Raw genomic sequence first — 24,780 nt, 5'->3', positions numbered from 1 at the left:
TTATTTCAAGTAGATTACCTGCTTATCCTATTGATATGAATAATATTCGATTACCTCACAATATTAATTTAGCAGATCCAGAATTCAATTGTCCTAAAGAAATTGACTTGTTATTAGGCGCTCACATTTTTTGGGATCTTATATTGCAAGATAAAATATCATTAGGTAAAAATCTTCCATTACTAATCAATACTCATTTAGGTTGGGTTGTAACAGGTACAGTTCCAATTAATTCAGATAAATATGTATGCAATTTTGTTGAAGTACACATCCCTGAGGATGATCAATTAAAAAAGTTTTGGGAACTAGAGGATGTTCAAACCAAGAATGAATTTCTGTCTCAAGACGATCTCATTTGCGAATCTTTATTTAAACAAGACACATCTCGTAATGAGAATGGACAATTCGTGGTAAAATTACCATTAAAATATTCTCCTAGTCTATTAGGTGATTCAAAGCAAACAGCTATTAAAAGATTTAAGTCATTAGAATCAAAATTCTCCAATTCCTATTTTAAACAACTCTATTTTGAATTTATTCATGAATATGAAAACCTAGGTCATATGAGTAAAATTTCTATTAATTCAGAACATTCCTATTTTTTACCACATCATGGTATATTAAAAGAGTCTAGTGTAACTACAAAACTTAGAACTGTCTTTGATGGAAGCTGCCAGAGCTCATCAGGATATTCTCTTAATGACCTTCAATATGTAGGTCCTAAAGTGCAAAACGATATTTTAAACATTTTGCTAAGATTCAGAATTTATAAATATGTTGTATCAGCAGATATTTCTAAAATGTACAGACAGATACTCATACATCCAGAACATAAATATTTACAACAAATTCTTTGGCGTGAAAATAATAATGAAGAATTTTCTATTTATCAACTGAATACTGTCACATATGGCACTAGATCAGCACCTTATTTAGCAATTAAATGTATCAGAACATTAGCTGAAGACAATTTAGACAAGTTTCCATTAGCTTCTAGCACAATTTTAAATGATATGTATGTTGATGATTTATTAACAGGATCTAATGATCTAAGCGAACTACAAGAAAGATGCAAATCTATTTACAATATGCTCAAATCAGCTCATTTTATTCTGAGAAAATGGATTTCAAATGATCAGCAAGTAATTACAGATTTTCAAGAATCCGATGTCTCAAATTCAGTATTAAATTTGGGAGATCACGATAGTTGTAAAACATTAGGTGTCCAGTGGCTAAATTCTTCTGATTCGTTTACCTTTAACATAAACAAATTACGTAGTCACGAACCATTTACTAAAAGACATATTCTATCGAATATTGCGCAAATATATGACCCTCTAGGTCTGTTAAGCCCGTCTATTATTATTGCAAAAATGCTCATTCAGCAATTATGGACTCTTCATATTTCGTGGGACACTCCAATCCCTTTGGATTTGCAACAGACTTGGTTACAATTTCAAAATAATATTAATATTTTTAATCAGATATCTATTCCTCGTAAAGTTGTCTCGAATACTTTACTTGATATTCATTGTTTTTGTGATGCATCAAGAGCTGCATATGCTGCGTGCATTTACCTTCGAAGCATCGATGATTCAAATCAATATCACATTAATCTCTTGTGTTCAAAAACTAAAGTTGCACCAATCAAACTTGTAACTATTCCGAAACTAGAACTCTGTGCTTGTTTATTAGGTGCACAACTAATAAACACCGTAACAGAAGCCATTCAAGTCAATGTTCCTATTTTCATGTGGTCTGATTCTCAGGTAGCACTAAGTTGGATTCATACGGATCCTAGTAAATTACAAGTTTTCGTTGCTAATCGAGTATCCAAAATTCAATCGTTGTCCAACACATTTACCTGGAATTATGTTAACAGTTCAAGTAACCCAGCAGATATTGCATCTCGTGGTATTATGCCTGAAAAATTAATTTCCAATACAATTTGGTGGAACGGACCACTGTTTTTGCAATTGCCACAGTCAGAATGGCCTAATGTGGATTTTAAGTTAAAAACTTCAGAACTGACAGAGTTGAAAAAGACTTCTAAAGTGTTTCAAGTTATATCAGTACAATTGTCAGATTTAATCACTAGATACTCAGATTTTATTACACTTCAAAGAATGACAGCCTATTGTTTACGTTTCATTTACAATTTAAGAAATAAATCTAATAAACGTACGGGTAATTTATCTATTGCAGAATTAGATGAAGCCCATATTAGTATCGTCAAACAAGCTCAATTAGAGTCATTTGCTGACGAATTATCCTTTTTCAAAAGGGGCAAGCAACTTCCAAAAAATAATAGACTTTCTTCATTAACTCCATTTTTGGATAATAAAGGAATTCTTCGAGTAGGTGGAAGACTCAACAATACGTATTTATCGTTCAATACTAGACATCCTATTCTTCTGTTATCCAAACACTATTTTACTAAGTTAATTTTCGAGTATAAACATAAGCAACTATTTCATCCAGGTCCTCAATTATTGCTTGCATCAGTAAGACAACGTTACTGGCCTATAGCAGGACGTGTCTTAGCAAAACAAACTGTCAAAAATTGTTTGACTTGTTTCAAGTTTAATCCTACACCCTTTTTAAGTCCAATGTCAAATCTACCAAATAATCGAATTAAACCTAATTTTCCATTTGATGTGACTGGTATAGATTATGCAGGTCCTTTTAATATTCTTAGTAAAAAGGGGCGCGGAGCTAAACTATTAAAATGTTATTTGGCATTATTCATTTGCTTTTGCACAAAAGCTGTCCATTTAGAAGTTGTGTCGGACCTCACAAAAGAGAATTTTTTAGCAAGTTTAAAAAGATTTACCGCTCGACGTGGTATACCTAGTACTATTTATTCAGACAACGGCAGTACCTTTGTAGGAGCCAACAATTATCTGAAACAGTTAGGACATTTTTTACAGAAAAATTACAATTCTATTGAAACGGCTACAAGCGAGCTACGAATAAAATGGATCTTCATTCCTCCTTATACACCTAATCATGGGGGGCTGTGGGAAGCAGCTGTTAAAAGCACTAAGCATCATTTGAAACGAATATTAATTAATAATAATGTAACATTTGAAGAATTTAACACCCTTATCGTACAGATAGAAGGTATATTAAATTCACGACCATTGTTTGACATGTCAAATAGTCCTAATGACTTATCTCCTATTACACCTTCCCATTTCCTAATTGGTAGACCTCTTACGTCATTGCCAGAGTATGACGTTCACAATATAGCCAGCTGTCGCTTAACCAGATTCCAACATGTGCAGCAGCTGTACCAGCAATTTTGGGGTCAATTTTCCAAACAATATATGTCTCAATTACATCAACAGTACAAATGGAAGGATCCAGCTAGCAAAATTCGATTAGGAACCCTGGTTCTTATTAAAAATGATTCTTTTCCTCCTTGTCAATGGATTACTGGACGAATCACTAAGTTATGTCAAGGTAGAGATGGAGAAACCAGAGTAGCAGAAGTAACCACCATGAAGGGATCAGTTACTCGTTCAGTAAGACATTTGTGTCCTTTACCAATGCAAGAAGACATCAACAATTGACAATTATTTGTGTTTGTTTTATTTTTTGTGTATTTAGATATTTTACTATTCAATATTTTATGTATATATTTTTGAAGGTGCCCTTCAAAAGGGGGGCTATGTTAGGACTTTTAACCTTTATAAAAAATGGCAACGGTGGCAACACCGCGCGCGCCTCAGTGACACCTAAAAACCAGAATTCGGGAACTAATGTTGTTAAGAGTGTAGACAAGACAAGAAAACAGACTACAGACGAATACGCGAACCAAGAAGTGTATTTTATGTAATTTGTACCTCTTTCAATTAATTACAAGTATCATACAGTCCACTAGTGTTTATTTCGATTATCAGCGACAGGAAACGAGTAAATTCCAAACAATGGGAACACTGGAACAGGGGTAGTTTTAATTGTGGAACAGATTAAAAATTTGGAACGGTCAGACCACGAAAACGGCACATTTATTTTGTCCGACAGAATAGACTTAAACTCTCCGAACAGAGATTAACCTCTCATGCAAAAATCAGACTGCTATTTATCACCTGTCATAGTCCCTGTCATTTGACATATTCTACATGTTCCACTCATTAAAACGCCCATTTGGTGATAAATAGCAGTGTGATTTTTGCATGAGGGTTTAATCTCTGTTCGGAGAGTTTAAGTCTATTCCGTCGGACAAAATAAATGTGCCGTTTTCGTGGTCTGACCGTTCCAAATTTTTAACCTGTTCCACAATTAAAACTACCCCTGTTCCAGTGTTCCCATATATCAAAGTTTGTCCGACTAGACACCCTTAAGCTATTAACAAATTTTCAGCTTGCTATTAATCAACTTTTTTTTCATACGCGGGATCCAGACCTAATAGCTAATTTGCCAACTTGTGGCTCAGATTCGGATTTAGCACACAAAAAAACTTTCTGAAAAGTATATTCTGATCTTTGAGTCCGAATTTTGGTCAAATTTTATGGCATGTGTGATTGTTATTCATAATTTGTATATAAACTTACTTTTTAACATTGTCAAACTTACAAATTTTGGGAATATTAGCTATTGTTACCAATGATTATCATTTAATTGATACACTCATGTTATTCGGTTGACAACCAATTAGAACTATTATGCAAGTGTCAACCATAGGGCTTTTCATCGATTGTCATTTGTTTCGAGCTTCTGTCATATGTTGTATAATCTGTGTATAATATTAATATGCACGGATTATACGACATATGACAGAAGCTCGAAACAAATGACTGATTGAAAAGCCCTATTGAAGAAACATGCAAAAAACACTAATTGCGATAACCAATTGCTCGGTTTATTGGATTAAAATAGAGTACTTCAGAATGTTTTTGAAAAACATTTTTAGTTAGATCTGTTTATAATTGAGCTACACTTGTTTACTATACAGTGTGGAAGGCACTTATGGAATAAAATTATTTCTGTCCTTGTTTCAAAAAATTTTAAAAATCGCTGAGACCCGTCGATTTTTAAATAAATTTGTGCACTTTTTAAACATAAATTTAAATGTACAGGGTGATTCGTTCAAGTCTAGCAGAGTCCATAAGCTTTAGTTTTAATGGAGCACCCTGTATATTTTTATATTTTTAAAAGCTTAATAACCTGATTTCGACAAACTTATAGGGTGTATTCTGAATAATACAGGGAGAAATTTTGAAATTATACAGTATGGAAACCAATTATGGAATAAAATTGTCTGTGTCCTTATTTTAGAAAATTATAAAAAATACTGGGACACGTCGACTTTTAATTTCAAATGGGCGCTTTATAAACATAAATTTAAATATACAGGGTGATTCACTCAAGTACAGCATAGTCCATGATCTCTAGTTTTAATGGATCACCCTGTATATTTTTATGTTTTTAGAAGCGACTTTACAACCTCATCTCACAAAAGTGTATTATGTAGTGTCCGCTTTATACAAGGTGAAATTTTGAAATTTTTTTAAAATTTCGTCAAGACATTAAATAATACAAAACTCAATAGATTTATACTTAGTTTAGAAAAGGTAGAGCTTTGTTGTTCTTTTCCATGGCTTTCTGTCAACTTCTTCCAGTCCCTTTTCTCTTAGGTCTTCTATTACCGCCTCTCTCCATCGCTTTCGTGGTCTTCCTCTCTTTCTTTTATAATCTGGTACTCTCCATGCTATTTTCTTGACCACTCTGTCATCGTTCATTCTTTCTATATGGCCCAGCCAGTGCAACCTTCTTGATTTTATTGCGCTATCTGTTTGTGGTTCTTTGTAAATATTATAAACTTCCTGATTTGTCCTTCTTAAATACCCCTCCTCTGTTCTCTTCCCTCCTATTATTCTTCTGAGTATTTTCCTTTCCCATCTTCTTACTGTTTTTTTTTTGTTGTTTGGTTGAGTATCCATGTCTCACATCCATATATAGCTGTTGGTCTATTTAAAATATATCGCATATTTAAAAAAATAATACCATTATGTAAAGTATGATAAATTATTAATTTCAAAATTGTATGTAGGTATTTAATATCATGACGAAAATTACACACAATTTGTAAATTTCACCTTGTATTATTCATAATAGCTCTATATAATACACTTTTCTGATGTGAGGTTGTTTAGCAGATTTTTAAATCATAAAAATATACAGGATGTTTCATTAAAATTAAAGATCATGGACTATGCTAGACTTGTGTGAATCACCTTGTATATTAAAGTTTATGTTTAAACAGTGCATATTTGAATTTAAAAGCTGACATATCCTATCGTATTTTATAATTTTCTAAAATAAGGACACAAACAATTTTATTCCCTAAGTGGTATCCACACACTATAATTTCAAAAATTGCACCCTGTATTATTCATAATATACCATACATCATAATATGATTCGTTTAAACCAGGTTGTTGACCAGCTTGTAAAAATGTAAAAATATAAAAATATACAGGGTGTTCTATTACAAATAAAGATTATGGACTATGGTAGGCTTGCGTGAATCACCCTGTATATTCAAGTTTAGGTTTAAAAAGCGTATATTTATATTTAAAAATAGACGGGTCTTAGCATTTTTTTTAAATATTTTAAAACAAGGACACAAATAATTTTATTCCATAAGTGCCTTCCACCTTATATACAAGGTGTCCCGAAAAGATTGGTCATAAATTGTACCACAGATTCTGGGGTGAAAAATAGGTTGATTGGACCTCACTTATCTATATACAATAGTGCACACAAAAAAAGTTGCAGCCCTTTGAAGTTACAAAATGAAAATTGATTTTTTTTCATATATCGAAAACTCTTAGAGGATTTTTTATTGAAAATGGACATGTGGCATTCTTATGGCAGCAACATCTTAAAAAAAACGTGAAATTTGTGCACCCCATAAAAATTTTATGGATGTTTTGTTCCTTTAAACCCCCCAAACTTTTGTCTACGTTCCAATTAAATTATTATTGTAGTACCATTCATGAAACACACCGTTTCTAAAACTTCTTTGCCTCTTAGTACTTTTTCGATAGGCCAGTGTTTATCGACATATTTTGAATATTTGTCGAATCCACCACATATTAGTATATGGTAAGTACGATTATAGAGACCTGTTATTAATCTGAAAATTTATTTATAATTTACATTTTTAGGTATATTTTGAAAAAGAAGCCACATCTTGATAAAAGGTGACTTCTCAAAAAAAGACTAAGACGCAAAAAAGTTTTAAAAACACTTTTTAACTAATAGTATCACAATAATAGTTTAATTCGAACGTACACAAGCACTTGGGTGGTTTATAGGAACAAAACCCCCATAAAATTTTTATGTAAATATATTAAAAGAGAAGCCGAAGCTCGATAAAAACTGGCTTATCGAAAAAATACTAGGAGGCAAAAAAGTTTTAGAAACGTTGTGTTTAACTAATGCTACCACAATAATGAATTAATTGGAACGTACACAAAAGTTTGGGGGGGTTTAAGAGAACAAAACCCCCATAAATTTTTTGTGGGGTGGACAAACTTCACTATAATTTTGTTTTAAGATGTTCCTGCCATATGAATGATACATGTCCATTTTCAATAAAAAATCTCTAATAGTTTTCTCAATATATGTATTGAAAAAAATCGATTTTCATTTTGTAACTTCAAAGAGCTGTAACTTTTTTTATGGGCACATTTGTACTAAGGTAAGTTAGGTTCAATCGAACTATTTTTGACCCGAGAATGTGTGGTATAATTTATGACCAATCTTTTCGGGACACGCTGTATAATCGAATAATAGCTCACAGATCAGATAACTTCATGGACTGTGGTGTCAGGTTGTCGAAAATTAATACAACTTTCTCTTTCTTCTTCTCCCTTCTTTATTCTAGGCGAATTGCGTATTTAAACTTCATCCACCTGCATCAATGTTCAGATTTACGCTTCACCTTTTTCAGAGTCGGCCTATACTTCTCCATCCCGTTGGCGACTTATCTCGAGCGTTACTCACCGTTCTTTTTTCTTCCATTCTGCTAATATGTTCATTCCACCCTTTTTTCTGTTTAGCACCAAATCATTACTATCGTATACCTCACATGTATTTCTTATGTTTATAACTTGTTTCTCCATGTAGAAGAGTCTTTCCAGCTCTGCCTTGAAATACCTTCACTTCTGTTGTTTCAAGCAATCTTTTGTTTTTTTTTATTTCTGGTCTATTTTCGACGGTGTATGTCATTATATGCCTTATAGCAGCTTTATACAGGTTGTCCCAAAAGTAGCGGAACGGTCGAATATTTTGCGAAATAAACATCGGATCGAAAAAGTGAAAAATACGTGATCAATAATTTTCAAAAATCTATCCAATGACACCAAACACGATTCCCCACTACACACCCTGGAGAAGGGGTGGGGGTAACTTTAAAATTTTAAATGGAAACCCCCAGTTTTTATTGCCGATTTGGATTCGCTACATAAAAGTAAGCACGTTTTATTCAAGAAATTTTTTGGAATTCTGGATAGATGGCGCCATAATCGGAAAAACGATGTATCGTAATAGCATATGTAAATTATAGAAACGGACTAATATATCAAGAAATACACTTCCAAATGAAAAACCAAAAAATACTTATTTAATATTTTTCAAAAACCTATCGACTGATACCAATTCTGGATTTTTTAAAGTTAGCTCTCAAAGTTTATTTACGAATCTATTAAAATCAGTATAGGTCATTAATATCCGCGTACTTTTTTCTCTCAATTCACTGTGCAATTAATTAGCTTTATTGGGACAAAAGACAACACTTTTATCAGAGTTCCTATGCTTTCTTAACTGCATCATATAAATCTTGATACAATAGCATATACAGTATAGAATAGAATACTTTATTTCTATTCATTCTTGTAGAATTGTTATCCACTCCACTCCACACCCTGGAGATGGGGTGGGGTAACTCTAAAATCTTAAATAGGAACCCCCATTTTTTATTTCAGATTTGGATTCGTCATGAAAAATTAAGCAATATTTATTCGAAACATTTTTTAGAATTGTTAATAGATGGCGCTATAATTGGAAAAATACGGTTTATTAGAGCCATCTATCAACAATTCTAAAAAATGTTTCGAATAAATGTTACTATTCTTTCACGAGGAATCCAAAATTGCAATAAAAAACGGGGGTCCCTATTTAAGATTTTAGAGATACCCCCACCCCACCTCCAAAGTGTGGAGTGGAGGGTAGTGTTTGGTGTCATTCGATAAGTTTTTGAAAAATATTAAACACATATTTTTTGGTTTTTCATTTGGAAGTGTATTTCTCGAGATATTAGACCGTTTCTATAATTTACCTATGGTATCACGATAAATCGTTTTTTCCGATTATGGCGCCATCTGTCCATAATTCGAAAAAATGCCTCGACTAAAAGTACTTACTTTTAGGTAAGGAATCCAAATCTGCAATAAAAACTGGGGGTTTCCATTTAAGATTTTAAAGTTACCACCCACCCCACCTCCAAGGGTTTGGTGTCTTTGGATAGATTTTTAAAAGTTATTGAACACGTATTTTTCAGTTTTTTGATCAGACGTTTATTTCGCGAAATATTCGACCGTTTCGCTACTTTTGGGACACCCTCTAATATATTCTCGATTTAGCCTCAATACCAATGTTTTTATTACGCCATACTGTATTGTGCATACAGTCGGCCATGTTTGTTACTCTCGTTGATTGTTCTCTTATTTCTGGTTCAAAGTCGCTATAGCCTGATAGTTCTCTGCCTAAATATCAGTCTCAGTACCTGCCTCAGTACCTCATCTCTTGCTGGATAATTGATCCATTCACCTCGAGTTAACATCTTACAAGTGTCTTTGATGTTGTCATACTTTTTTTACCGGCTGATATCACCATATTGTACAATATGGCTGTGACGTTAAATTAATTTAGAAGTTGTTGTAGAGTTGTAGGTCATCCTCGTTTTCGGCAATTAACGCCGCGTTATATGCATAACACAAGATTTTAATCTCCTTATCAGCCATCTTCTTCTTTTTTATAATCTATAGAACTCTTCGCCCCCTTAGTACCCAGGGAAGACTTAGTATAGCTAAATAGAGAATAATGATTTTTTGTGAAAAAATTTTGGTCAAGTAGAAAACCTATAATTAAGAACATGAATAAAAATAAATATGTGGTAATTATAGAAATTAAATTAATTAACATCTAGTGGAATAATTTCGCACACAACCATAGTTTGTTCAAAAACACACAGCACTCTATACTATTTACATGTACAGGTTTTTTACACATGATATGAATCGTTAGCACAAAAAAAAATTAGATAAAAATAACACCAACTGTTTTAAGATTGACAAGAATATATCACATATTATTTTAATACCAAATAACAAAAATATAATACAAATTCAAATGGGATCACATAAAAAAATATGTTTTTTATTGGCTTTAGGATTAGACCATGCGGTCAGAAACAAATATAAAAAAAGATGTTCCCTTAATTTTTTTTGCATAATAACCATATTTAGTGTGAACATTATAATAATTGTATATCACATGTCGATCGTCGCAGATAAGCTTGCGCATAGTACCGACATTTTTCTAAATGATTACTTACAGTTTTTGGTAAAACTGCCCTTGGATCATCAATAAGATGTTTTTTTTTATTTAGCTAATGCCTCGACAACTAATGGCCATTGGCATGGTAGGTACGGTAAATTTTTACAGTTAGGTACCTAGTGTCATGTGTAGTGTGTGTGTTGAGTAAGTGTCTTGTTACTTTGCAAAGTCAACGTCATTGTCTTTGCAAAGAGACGCTAATTGTATCCGAACGTCTGCGGTCCCTCCGGTGAGTACCGATCCCACAAGGACAGAAACTATTTTTATTTATTAATTTATAATAAACGAAAAATTTCTGACCCTGGTGAGATTCGAACTCACGACCTTTCGGATTTTTCGATCCAGCGTAGCCGCTCTTACCACTGAGCCACGGAGGGGACTAAGATGTTTTAATTCTCCGTATCAAGGAGAAATTGTTGACAATATGGTCCTTCATTGTCGAAAACACAAAACAACTTGTTGGTTGAAGCCAACATTTTGGATTGAGGTTAACTAAGGATGGATATTCATTTTTGGTATTATACATTAATTTGGCATTTCTATGTCTTAGTGTGCAAAACATAATAGGCATAGGCTTGTAGATTAACACAGTAATTAATCATATCAAACAAACAATCTAAACTATTTAACAGTTATTATTACATTGCTTGTTAAATAACTACTGGTTATACAATTTACTTTACTCAGACGCCAACATAATAAAAGGAAAAAAGTCTAGAAGAGTCCAATGGGTAGGACACCTCAGAAGACATTCTGACCAGTAAGGCTGGTAAGGGAGGAATTCCCAACTGGAAGAAGACCACGCGGACTCCCACGACTCCAGTGGCGAGATAATATAGGGAACATTCATAAACTACGTCGTAGAAAAGGGGGAGGGGGCCATAAGTGCACATCCGACGTCGTTTGATGTTCACGAATATAAAAAATATACCATATTTTTTAGAATTAAAAAAAAAATAGTGTATTACATGATACTTTTATCGCTTACTTTTCATTTCGTTTTTATCATTCACAGCCTTAATAATATTGCTAGCAGTTTTGTACATAATAAAAAGCAATAAAACATTGTTCTGTCTTTGAACAAACGCTTCTATAGAGAACGGCGTCTGGAAGGAATAAATATTAAACTGTTCATTTATTTACTGAATACCCTGTGTGAAACAATTCTACAAGAATGAATAGAAATAAAGTATTCTATTCTATACTGTATATGCTATTGTATCAAGATTTATATGATGCAGTTAAGAAAGCATAGGAACTCTGATAAAAGTGTTGTCTTTTGTCCCAATAAAGCTAATTAATTGCACAGTGAATTGAGAGAAAAAAGTACGCGGATATTAATGAGCTATACTGATTTTAATACATTCGTACATAAACTTTGAGAGCTAACTTTAAAAAATCCAGAAATAACATAGAATTTAAAAAAAAAACACTAAAACGGGGGGTCATGAGTTGCAATTGCGACGTCGGTATGAGGGGGGTCAACTGTAAACGACGCTTTACGACGAAAGGGGGGGGAGGGTATTAAAAACTCCAAAATTTTTACGATGTAGTTTATGGATGTTCCCATAGCTGGAGACCTGAGAGCTATGGGCGTGGAGAATTGGATAGGGGTTGCACGAGACAAAGAAGAGTGGAGGCATGTTGTCGAGTCGGCTAAAACCCTCGAAAGGTTGTAACGCCACGGAGTAAGTGGGCGAATACAATTTGCCTCACTATAATATTAATTATTATTAATTTACTATACCGTTTACTATTCTTGTCATTAGATAATAATATACAATACTGATAATTTAAACTTCCGAATCTTTTTATTTCATTAAGAGAACAACTTTTAACAAATACTGAAATTGTCATTAAATTGGTTTACTAAAACTCATAAAATGTTAAATTAAATAAGTGATACAAAATGGTATACATTTATTTCCTAAAATAATTTTAACCCTGTATTATTTGAGAAAAAAATATTTCTCACAGAAATAGAACTTTACTTATTTTATAAAATTCCTGCAATTTTCAATTGACAGGCTTAACAATTTACATTCACAGAATTATTTATTTGCTCAACCAGGATTTAAGCATAGACGTATATATTAACAGAGACTGAGCAGTCTATTCGCTCCGTGCATGACTGACGTGACACCTATAATGCCTTCACTTGACATTTTTGGAGATCAAAATTTGATGTTAAGTATAATATGATAAATACATATTGTGAAGTTGCAATTTATTAATAATAGTTGTTTAACGATACTTTTCCAATTCATGTATAAAATTGATGTAGTATATTAAGAAATGGGTTTTTAAAAATTGATCACAATTTATCTTTTCAACCCCAGACGGAACAGAAAGGGGAAAATCTATCTTCGTTTTTAAACTAGGAGTAATTGAGGGGGCCAGACGTAAAAGGGTTTAAGTGCAGTTTTGGTATTCTGAGATAATCAGCTTCAAAGTTGTTTGAGTTTTATAAATTCTAGGAGTCATTCAACTAAAATTTGTCTAGTGTACCGGGTGTCCCAATAAGAATGGCTCTCGGTCATATCTCAGGAACCGTTTATAGTAGAGCTTTGAAATAAAAAATTTTATAACAAAAGTTGCCTCAGGAAAAGCCTGGAAATTATTTTCATAATTGTGGGACCACCGCTAGAGGGCGTAATTGAATATCAAAAATTAAAAAATCTAAATTTTACAAAATTTTCCTAATGAAGGGGCACTGGAAATCCGATTATTGTATTCTTCATCAAATTCTGCGCATATTTTATTTAACAAGTTTAACTCTACCTTTGCAAATAAGAGGTGGGGGTGAGTGGGAACCTTGTTATGAAAAAATGGCTGTAAGTCCGGTTCTGCTAAATCAAATTTTGAAAACTTGGTCTTGTTGAAGACAGATCTTTTTCGTCAATGTAAAAGTTATGATTTCGAACCAACTTACTGAGTAATATGCCAGCTAGAAGGCGTTATTTAATTTTTTTCAGAAATCTAGTGTTCCTTGGAAAATATTAAATACAAACATGCATTTTTAATACCATATTACAAAATTAGACAAAATTAGCAACAGAATAGCGAAAACCGCATGTTAATACCTTTTTTCTATCTCGAGATATCTTACAAAACGTGTAAATTTAAAAACATAACTGTTACTATCACCGGTAAACGAAATTCCTTAAAAGTAGTGTGCGGTGGAAACAACAAAGAAACATTTTCCAGCTGTCAACGTATATTAGGTCTTTTCAACGCTTCTCATTTGTTTCGAGCCTCGTTCATATCTCGTATATTAATATTATACACGGATTATACGGCATATGACAGAGGCTCGAAACAAATGAGAAGCGTTGAAAAGCCCTATTACAAAGAAATAAAAACAACTATTTAGTGATGACATAAACGTTCAAATTTTTGCCCATCATTTTCGTTGCAAACATTTATTCTTTCAAGAGTAGATTGAACAGCAGTCTCAATTTCTGCTCTCGATATGCTTTGAATGGCGTTTAGTATTCTCTGGATAATGTATTCTAGAGTAGTGTATGATGGGCAACAATTTGAATATTTAGGTCGTCACTAAGTAGGTATTTTTGTTCTGTGTTATATTTAATTTTAATAGTATTGTTTCTCTTTACATTGTTGTTTTAATTAATTATATTTTTATACGTTGACATCTGGAAAATGTTATTTTGTTTTTTTCCACAGCACACTACTTTTCATTAACTTAGTTTACCGGTGATAGTAACAGTTATGTATAAAATTTACACGTTTCTCGAGATATCTTGAGATAGAAAAAGGGTATCGACATGCGGTTTTCGCTATTCTATTGCTAATTTAATCTAATTTTATAAAGTATGATTAAAAATGCATACTTGTATTTAATATTTTCCAAAGAAAACTAGATTTCTGAAAAAAATTAAATAACGCCTCCCAGCTGGCTTATTACTTATTAGGATGGTTCAAAATTATCACGCTTACATTGAAGAAAAAGATCTGTCTTCAACAAGACCCAGTTTTCAAAATTTGATTTAGCAGATCCGGACTTACAGCCATTTTTTCATAACAAGGTTCCCACTCACCCCCACCTCTTATTTGCAAAGGTAGAGTTAAACTTGTTAAATCAAATATGCGCAGAATTTGATGAAGAATACAATAATCGGATTTCCAGTGCCCCTTCATTAGGAAAATTTTGTAAAATTTAGATTTTTTTATTTTTGATATTCAATTACGCCCTCTAACGGTGGACCCACAATTATGAAAATAATTTCCAGGCTTTTCCTGAGGCAACTTTTGTTATAAAATTTTTTATTTCAAAGCTCTACTATAAACGGTTCCTGAGATATGGCCGAGAGCCATTCTTATTGGGACACCCGGTACAATGTACTATAAAGTGATAAAAATATAAGGGTATATTATTACCCTTACTATATCCTCCCTTTTTTTCAATTATTAAAAAAATGTACTTGAATCGGTACATGGTGTTGATAAATGTTACTGGTAAAACGGTTCAAGTGCAGATGTTAACTACATATTACTAATCATTTTTCTTCCAGCTGTTATCCACAGTGTAACTACAACTGGCATGTTACATAATACTTAATTAGTCTTCAAAATTGGTCACAAATCTAATATTTATTTACTTGAAATTAATTCTGTATTAACATGTGTTTACACATTACAAAATAAAATGGTTCAAACGCACTTAAACCCGTTTCTTACTATTTGTTTTTACAGAATACTAAAAATAGTTTTGTGGTAAAACGGTTCAAGAGCACGGATAAACCTGTTTACTACCAAAGCAAACTGCAATTGTTTTCATTGAACAAAATGTAATGGCGATAGATGGCGCCTGTAGGGCGAAATAAGCTTAGATCAATTTACCAAGTTATAATACCATTTAGGTATGCGAATCTGTACTTAGGTCAGAATTTGAAAAAAGTGCAGTTAAACCCTTTTACTTCCAAGCCCCTCAATTCAAATATACTGCGCTGTAATACTTGCTTGTAATTGGACTAACCTCAGTTACTCCACTAAATTATGAAATTTTGACACTATTGACATTTAAAATTTAAGGTTAATTAAGTACATCGACGATTCTTTATGTTTTCTGAGTTATTCCTTTAATTTTTAGATTTTTAGTCTGCATTTTTATAAAAAAAATTCCGTTTTTAGAACTCAATAGCGAATTGTTGTTAGTCATATAAGTTATCTGATACTGATTACTGGATTATCGTCGAAGGCCGACATGGTCAATCAGAAAAGAAGATGAATCTAGTGATTGATATAGTGGCATTATTTGGTGTGAATCTGTCCTTTTGAGTTTAATCTTCCTAGTTTAAATTCTTTCTCTAATTTATTTGTCATTTTAGGAAAGGTCTAAAGTGTGGTACGTGGAAGAATCTGAGAGAAGAGGATATGGGACTACTGATGAGGGGGAAACAACCCCCGAAACCGGTACAGACTCTTCCTGCACTCTCAGATTTGACCAACGGCGGATCCAGCAACCTTGCAAGGAGGGGGCAATGAAATAAAAATTTTCTCGTCAATCGCGTATGCAGGATTATTTTTCGGTATGGGCTGTTACTTTATTTTTCTTCATGTACCATGTCCTTTCAGAACGTTGGTTACTATCATAGCTATCTTAATTTTATTCACTGCCACCCTAAATCAACCAAGAAGTGCTTTTTCGTCCTGAACTGCGTTTGCCTTATATTTTCACTTGCATAATATTTTGTACCAACCTATATTTGAAACTTCTCATTACATGTCCAAAATACTCCACTTCTCTCTTCTTGATGCCTTCTATAATCTCAGTAGTCTTGCTGAGACGTTCTAGTATTGTGGAGTTTCGAACCTTCTTCACCCAAGCAAGATACTTTTAAAATTCTTCTATAGAACCACATTTCGAAAGCCTCAAGGCGATTTAGGTAAGTAGATCGATTTTATTCACAGTCCAAGACTCGACACCATACAGTAAGACCGAGAACGAGAACACGTACTTTGGAGAAGGAATTCTGTTTTATGTTTCATTCCGTTATTCAGTTGTCAACAGGACACAAAACTCACTATTTATTTTCAATCGTAATTATCTCTTTCTTAAAAAATGACCAGGCGAAGTCTCAAGGAGGGGGCAATTGACCCCATTGACCCCCCCTTGGATCCGCGCCTGGATTTGACAATAGTATTATGGTCATTGCTGCTGCATTTTCGTGTTGCAAAGAAATTGAGAATGTTTATACATTTTTAATTCATTTACTCTTTTGTTTGAGTATTAAGGAATCTTTCTTGTTGGAGCCTTTACCACGCTGAGCAAATGAGTTGTGAATTATTCAAAATTCTCTCATCTTAATTTCCTCGGCATCCTGTATGATTTATAAATTTGGAAAATCTCGGGAGGTTGTAACCAAAGAAAGTATTCCACCTGTTGTCAATCTGATTGTATGGGAACGATATTTATTGTCGTTTTCTGTGCTACTTCGATTGATAACTTACTTTATTTGTCATTATTGGAGATGTATAGAAATTACACTTACTATTGTGGCTATAATTAGAACAATTAAATACTTATGCAACATTGATTTATCATTTTTGATCAAATTTGTTATACAAACAATGACAATGGCATTACAAAGATATTTCCAATATTGTCATATTTCGCCGCTACTCACGCTGGCATCGTTTCAGACTACCTCCACCGCGTCACAGCTAAGTGACAACACCACCTTTTATTACACCACGTCTTACATCAAGTAGAGCAGCGTCACTTTGGTGGGAGAGAGAGAGAGAGAGTGAGGATTTTCAATACGCTATATAGCGCGCTAAGAGAGACATCAAAAAACTGCAAGAGATATTATCGTCAGCACGCGAGCCCAGTATGCTCGGTCTACGTTAATATACAGTAGTCGCCACGCTAGTAGACACACGGGCACATTGAGCTAATACAATCCTGGACCTTTCACTTGTTTGTTGCACTGTTTTCTTTTATGCCGAGAAGTTTATGCCGGGATTTAAAAAGTCCCTTGACATAAAAGAAGAAGTATTAAGTTGGAGAATATATTATAGAGAGTTGACATTTTGTAGAAGAGTTGTATTTGAAATTTATAGTTGTCATTGTTATTGTTTTCATGTGGTTAAGTTGTAAAAGTTATAAAATACTTAACACACATGACATGACGATCACATGTCATGACAGACATGAAAGTCACATGTCAGAACGGGCCGGATTAGCCCATAAGCCTAACAATTACGTAGGTACCCGTGTGTCTACTAGCGTGGCGCTTATTGTATACGTCTATCGATTTAAGTACAGACCTACATAAATAGAAAAAATTTAAACTTTAGATGCGTTAAAAAAAGGTTATATATACGAATAGTATTTACAAACATTATTGCCCGTCCTAATCACATCTAATTTTACACTAAAGACCATTTTGTTCTCTTGGAACAAATATTTTTCCATTTGGAACAAGTAGAGTCTAATTACCATGAAGTGAAAAAGAGCATGGGTTAAGTATATTTATATATGTAGTTCTGCAATCGAACTAAGAGACATTAATATATTCAGCTGGGTGTACACTCAGCGGGGTGCTAGTCTTCGAGGTGTGAAATTCTATCAACAAGGGATCTACATGTTTTAAGGAACGATCCCTTGTTTATTTAAGTACACATTTCCAGCAATAGTACCCCGCTGAGCTAAATATTAATGACTCTTTTAGTTCGATTGCAGAACTATAAAAAGTTATATAATTAATTAAATAGGTTGGCACTGCATTTTAACGATGTAAAATCAGTATATGTTGCGTCATTTATGGAATATTACATATAGAGCAGTGAGGTACTGTATTACAGCTGAGCTTTAGGTTATAACTTAGCGAGGTTGCAAAGTTCAGGTAAACTACATTTATTTTTATGACAATTTGAGCAATTAATTTGATATTATATATAATTGACTGTTTTAAATGTTAGAAAATCCAAAAATTACTGACCCATTGTGAGTAATACAAAAAAATCAATCAATGATATATTTTCCATTTGTTGTCCCAAAATCAATAAAATATTTTACGACCGGCTATTAAAAACCCTTTTTGGGGAGAATAGAATAACAAAAATTGCAGGTGTGTACATCAGGTTCCATCAACTTGTTTTTTATGACCGATGACCTAGATTTAATGACGCCTAGATGTTGTATGTTGCTAGATATTGGTGCTTCAGATATTGTAGATTATGAGCTAATAAAAATTGACTTTTTTGTGTTAAAGCAAATATTTACAGTTTTTCCTTTAGCATAAGTCACTTCATGTTCATTAAACCTACATGTATAAAACACTTTTTACGATTCATGGTTTTCAAATGTTGCTCCCTTCTAGAATTTTCGCTATAAGTACAGTAATTGACGTCTACCAAACTAATATAAGTTCATCAAAAAGGATAATTATAGTTGTATTCGCGGAGCAAATCCTGAACTTACCCAGAGGGAGAACGCCTGCTATTATAAACTTGTGCGGGAGGTCGAATTTTTCCCTCTGAACACTTATTGCGCAGGCGTTCTTCCTCTGGGTAAGTTCAGGATTTGCTCAGCGAATATACATTATATTTGTTTAATTTAGCTATTGTGGATATACGTATAAATGTGTTTTTTTGGCATGAATAAAGTATTAAAATCTTTTTCAGTAGAAAATGATTGTTTTCTTGAGGACATAAGTATTTGATATAAAATTTATTTTAAAAATAACTGTTTTAACAAATATCACATAGCACAAGGTCAAGGGATTTGTAAACTGGACAAAACATAAATTTTCTGGAATCTGAACAGGACTAAATATATAGTTTGCTGTAAACGAAAGCACACAACATCAAATTATTGGCGGATATAAGATACTCTCTCCGTTGTATCTTCGCACAAGTATTCATGTTTTTATACGATAAAATACACTGACCATTATTTATTTTGAGTTCTGACAATATTGTGGCAGCACAGACTTTGTCTTGTCTATTATATAAGTAAAATAAATAATTTGTGTTAATTTAATTAAATATAACTCTTTAAAATTGTATTCTTCCCGCTAAAGGCCTGTATCTATTATATCTATCAATAGGCTCTCTATTTGACAAGTAGACAATGTTGCCACATAATATGTGGCAATTATATTATATTAAAATGTAACGGCCTGATGGATTAAAGAAAGCCGTGGGCAAATACAAGTACTCGTTGGATTGATCTGCGCACTGGGATAGATTTTTGAATTACCATCACCGAATGGCGATGCAAATGATGGAAATGCGCATAAAAATTATACAAAAAGTATTGTGTCAAACAAATTTCAAAATTTTCAAACCACACCTCCTTGTCCCCACTTAAACTTTTTGATTTAATTCGTATAAAGTAAATGATGACGTTTGTGCAAAGACTCACTGGATCGAGTATAATAGAAATAAAACTGTACCAACGAAGTAAATGTCTATTAAAACTATGGAAACCCTTGGATTTTAAAAATAAACACTATGTCTTAGAGCTTATAGATTTTTTATTAACTATGGAATGTAAAAGGTAAATACTGCACTTTAACTCCCAGAAATCTGTTAAAAAAAAATAAATTAATACTTCCACTAACAAACATTGTCGAATCACACTTTATATTTGCTAAATGGCTCGAACTTTTCTGTGGACTGCGCCTGCGTTTGAAGCTAATCGGTCTTGATTATCATACTCCTGTGCCTTTATGTACATCAAAACGCCTATTATCACAGTTATTGTGCCCAAACCGCTGAGCAAAGTCACAGGGTTGCCGAACATCACTACCGACAACCAAATCAGGAACGCTCTCTTCGCTGTGTTGGCAACGCTGGAACAAAACATCCGTTAATTATTTTACGGTCAGTTTATTTATTTAGCGTATGGACTTTGACAGTAATATAAATACACAAATATAATATATTATTCAAATAATAAAATATAATGAATGAACCTAAATATTAATGTCCAATTTACATAGCTATTCAATTGCATTCCACAAAGTCCTGGACGATTTAGGCAGTCTGTCTAGGTGATCCGCAATCGCACTGTGGACTTTCCGCACGACCCCATTTGAACAGAGAATCAGCACATTTACCATGTCCGGTACATATTAAGCCTCGCCCAGGTGGACCGGGGCAGATTTATTGGGATGAAATCCTGAGTTGGGGTAGGTACCTGAATATAGTTTGTTGATATTGTTGGCATCCATCTTGTGGACCATTGCATATCTTGTATATCATAGGAATCGCCAATTTTTAGGGCAAATCTGATTGGAGGATTTCTAGATCTCAGTCGCTGGTGCTCTTTTGAGATGTCTGATATGTCTTGATGGATTGGTAATTGTACGTTGGCTACAATTTTCTGGTACTCTCTCACTAATGCTGCTGTACGGCGTAGATCTGGTGGAGCAAAATTGCTCAAAGTAGGCAGCCATCGCACTGGAGTTGATTTTATTGTTCCAGTGATTATTCTGGTTTGATTAAGTTTGACATCGATTTTGTTTGTAAGTGCACTATTTAACCATACTGGTGCACAATATTCTGCCATTGAAAAAACCAAAGCGTCTCTTCGCGTCTTGTCGCAAAAGCGACAAAGAGATCCCAAGAGTATCTGCAGAAGCACCCCAAGCTGTTCCAGCAAGTTTTGTTGTTATATTGTTTCTTGTTCTCAGTTTACCGGCTGCGTTTGTAAGATGGCTTTTGAAGGTGAGTGTTCTATCAAGTGTGACGCCTAGATATTTGGGGTTGTTGTTCTGTTTGATAGCTGTATCATTTAGAGTTACATTGAGAGTATCGGCTGCAAGTTGATTCGACAGGTGAAAGAGACAGGTTTCAGTTTTGCTTGTGTTAGGACGTAAGCGCCAGTTTTTAAAGTAGTTACTTAGTGTAGTTAGGTCCTCGTTTAGAGCTCGTTCTCCAGCTTCTTTACTATTATCTTGAAAGCCAATGGACAGGTCGTCAGCATAAGCGAATTTTCTCGATTTTGTTTAAGGTATATTTGCCGTCTAAAGGTTAAATAATAAATGAGCTAGCACTAAGCCTTGAGGTAAGCCGTTGTTAAGTTTTCTAACGTTACTCAGACCACTTTCTAGTTGGTACAACAGCTACAATCGCAAATGTTAAGGAAAGAAGCACCAAAAGATTCCTCCAAAGACATTAACGTGCTTCGTCTGAACTAAGAAGAAGAAGAAGAATCCCCTTACAGATTCAAAGGCAAAATATGTGGCGTAAAAGGTACTTCTTTCAATTTTCAATCCTTGGTGATTGCTAAACATTTGTTAATAAAAAAACTAAATTAATATTACATAATAACCAACTAGTTTCTTAAAGTAAGTAAAAGTGTTACAATTAAAAATAGAGATAAATCTTACCAACTTTGAGCCGTACATTATAAATACCGTTGCACGTCATCCGCGTCATAACACGTGACATCACATGATGTCAACACGAAATATTTAGGTCGTAAGTTTGTTCCTTTTTAGAATTGCTTAGCCGAGTACACTGGAATTACAACCACTAGACATATTTTATTATATACGCGTAGAAATAATATTGGAAGATTTCTATTAATGTACATTTAAAGAAACATACCCTAACTTGTTTCATTTAATTTGTATACGTAAATATAACGCATTTTTATAAAGCACACTTGTTCGGATTACACTCTAACTGCGGCCATATTGACATAAATTGGTAACACTTATTTGACAGTTGCGGTGTTGACACTTCAGATTTGTTTTTTTATTTACCGTTACTACAGGGTGATTAATTAGTAGGGTAAAGCTCAATAGCTCCTCTATAGTAATAGATACACATTACAAAATTAGTTAGAATGTTACAGGGTGTTCGATAACACAGTGGCAGACCAAATTTATGTTTTTTTAAATGGAACATCCCATATTTTATTTTAAATTCGAAATCCTGTTAACTTCTCCATCACAAAAATATAAAGGTTTGTTATGTTATACAGGGTATTTACAAAGTTATAACCAATTTTATATGAAAATCGTAACAAGTTCAACTCCCTGTATAAATAAAAATAAGCAAAACAACAATGGTTTATTAATGCCATATTTTTTAACGTATTGTCAAAATTTTCAAGAATGGTCGATATTGCTAATTTTTTTATATCAAATACAGGGTGAGTCAAAACGTAAGTACATTATTTTCTCAGTAATTTTAAATGGAACACCCTGTATTTTATATCACTATTGAAAAGTACCATTACCGTACTTTAATTTTTAGATAACATTCCCTATGTCTAAATTTATTAGTTTTCGAGATATTTTCATTTTTCAATGGACCAGTATCGTGGCTACCCAAATCACCAGAATTTAATAAACTGGACTGATTTTTTTGGGGTTACGTTAATAATTAAGTTTATAAAATACCTCCAACAACAAGGGATGAGATGAAAAATAGAATACAAAGTGTATTTCGATGTGTTAATTTACAAATGCTCCGTAGAGTAAGTAGCTCATTCAATGATCGTTTTTAGGCGTACATAAATGTGTTAGGAGATAATTTTGAACACCTTATGTAAATAAACATTAAAAATATTTTATTAAAAGTAGCTTATAATTTTTTCAAACATGTTTTTTTGCAAAATGTATTACTGATAAATTATGTTTCGTTCTTTATTTGTTACATTGTTAAATTTACATACAAAAGTAGTGTTTAATAATTATTGTCTTCACAAAATATTGTATTTTGTGTTGTGTGTTTTTTTGTAAAATTTATTACTAATTTTCTATGTTTATTTGTTGCATTTACATAAAAAGATAGTTTTTAATTGTTTCAAAAATTGTTGCATGTAGTGGTTGTGTTTTTGTTTGTAAAATGTATAACTAATAAATTATTTTTATTTCTTTATGTTACATTGATTACCGGATTGTTAATCGGTAATCTTCAATTGTCAATTCAGTCATGGCTTACTTAAAATTTAGATAAATTTAAACACCTAAAATAATTTGCTTTGAAAAATGAAAATATCTCGAAAACTAATAAATTTGGGCATAGGCATATATAAAAATTAAAGTACGTTAATGTTACTTTTCAATAATGATATAAAATACAGGGTGTTCCATTTAACATTACTGAGAAAATAATGTACTTGCGTTTTGACTCACCCTGTATTTGATATAAAGAAAATTAGCAATATCAATAATTCTTAAAAATTTTGAGAATAAATAAAAAAATATGGCATTAATAAACCATTGCTGTTGTGCTTATTTTTATTTATACAGGGAGTTGAACTTGTTACGATTTTCATACAAAATTTGTTATAACTTTGTAAATACCCTGTATAACATTACAAACCTTTATATTTTTGTGATGGAGAAGTTAACAGGATTTCGAATATAAAATAAAATATAGGGTGTTCCATTTAAAAAAACATAAGTTAGGTATGCCACTGTGTTATCGAACACCCTGTAACATTCTAACTAATTTTGTAATGTGAAGCTCAAAGGTGGCTAAAATTTTTGTTATTAACTTTTATTGCTATCTATTACTATAGCGGAGCTATTGAGCTTTACCCTACTAATCAATCACCCTGTATAAGTATTTCTTTTATTATATTTTTATTGTTTTTATTATTTACTGTAATGCAAGATTATAACTTAATTCTTCTTTTCTATTTTTATTTATTGTTTTGTTGTATAATCCACTTTGGCAATAATTATTATGTGATATATTTAATTTAAAATTAATTAAAGATTTTTTTGTAATTGGGCAACAATGTCAACTTAGATCTCTGACGTAAATAATGACGTGCAACGGTATTTATAATGTACGGACTATTAACACTAATGAAATTTTTATCTTTTTAAAAATAAATTATTAACTGCATTGCTAAATATAGTTTTACTACGCAGATATTAAATATATTACGAAAGTTCTAAAAACGAATTTACAGGATTTAAAGTGATGTTGTAGAGTTTATGACCTACATTTCATAACGCATTTTGTTAATCTTACTGACAACTAAAAACTAACTATCTCATAACCACGTTTATTAAAAATATCGATCTTAAAGCGATCTATTTAAAAAAATGAATGGGTTGCATGTGTGAGTCCATACTATTGTAGTAAAGAAAAGAGAGACGTTCTCACAAACAATTTATTTTACAACTGACGACCGGTTTCGCTGTC

The 24,780-nt window shown here is 32.7% G+C and overlaps 2 protein-coding genes across 3 annotated transcripts in view; one reads left to right on the top strand and one right to left on the bottom strand.

The window, feature by feature from the left end:
- Positions 1-24,780, top strand: part of LOC126884717 (uncharacterized) — a 222,295-nt gene that overhangs the window by 122,723 nt on the left and 74,792 nt on the right. The gene's annotated exons all lie outside the window — the stretch shown is intronic.
- LOC126884712 (solute carrier family 35 member E2B) overlaps positions 20,121-24,780 on the bottom strand; it is a 55,956-nt gene continuing 51,296 nt past the window's right edge. For both annotated transcript variants that reach the window (XM_050650836.1, XM_050650835.1), the window contains one exon: positions 20,121-20,456. In XM_050650836.1, coding sequence (XP_050506793.1) covers positions 20,255-20,456 — 202 coding nt within the window. In that variant the 3' untranslated portion in view covers positions 20,121-20,254. The remainder of the gene's footprint in view (positions 20,457-24,780) is intronic.

This window comes from Diabrotica virgifera, chromosome 5 (genome assembly GCF_917563875.1).
Source record: "Diabrotica virgifera virgifera chromosome 5, PGI_DIABVI_V3a".
In the NCBI taxonomy this organism is placed as follows: Eukaryota; Metazoa; Arthropoda; class Insecta; order Coleoptera; family Chrysomelidae; genus Diabrotica; species Diabrotica virgifera.
This window is presented reverse-complemented; position numbering and strand designations above follow the sequence as displayed.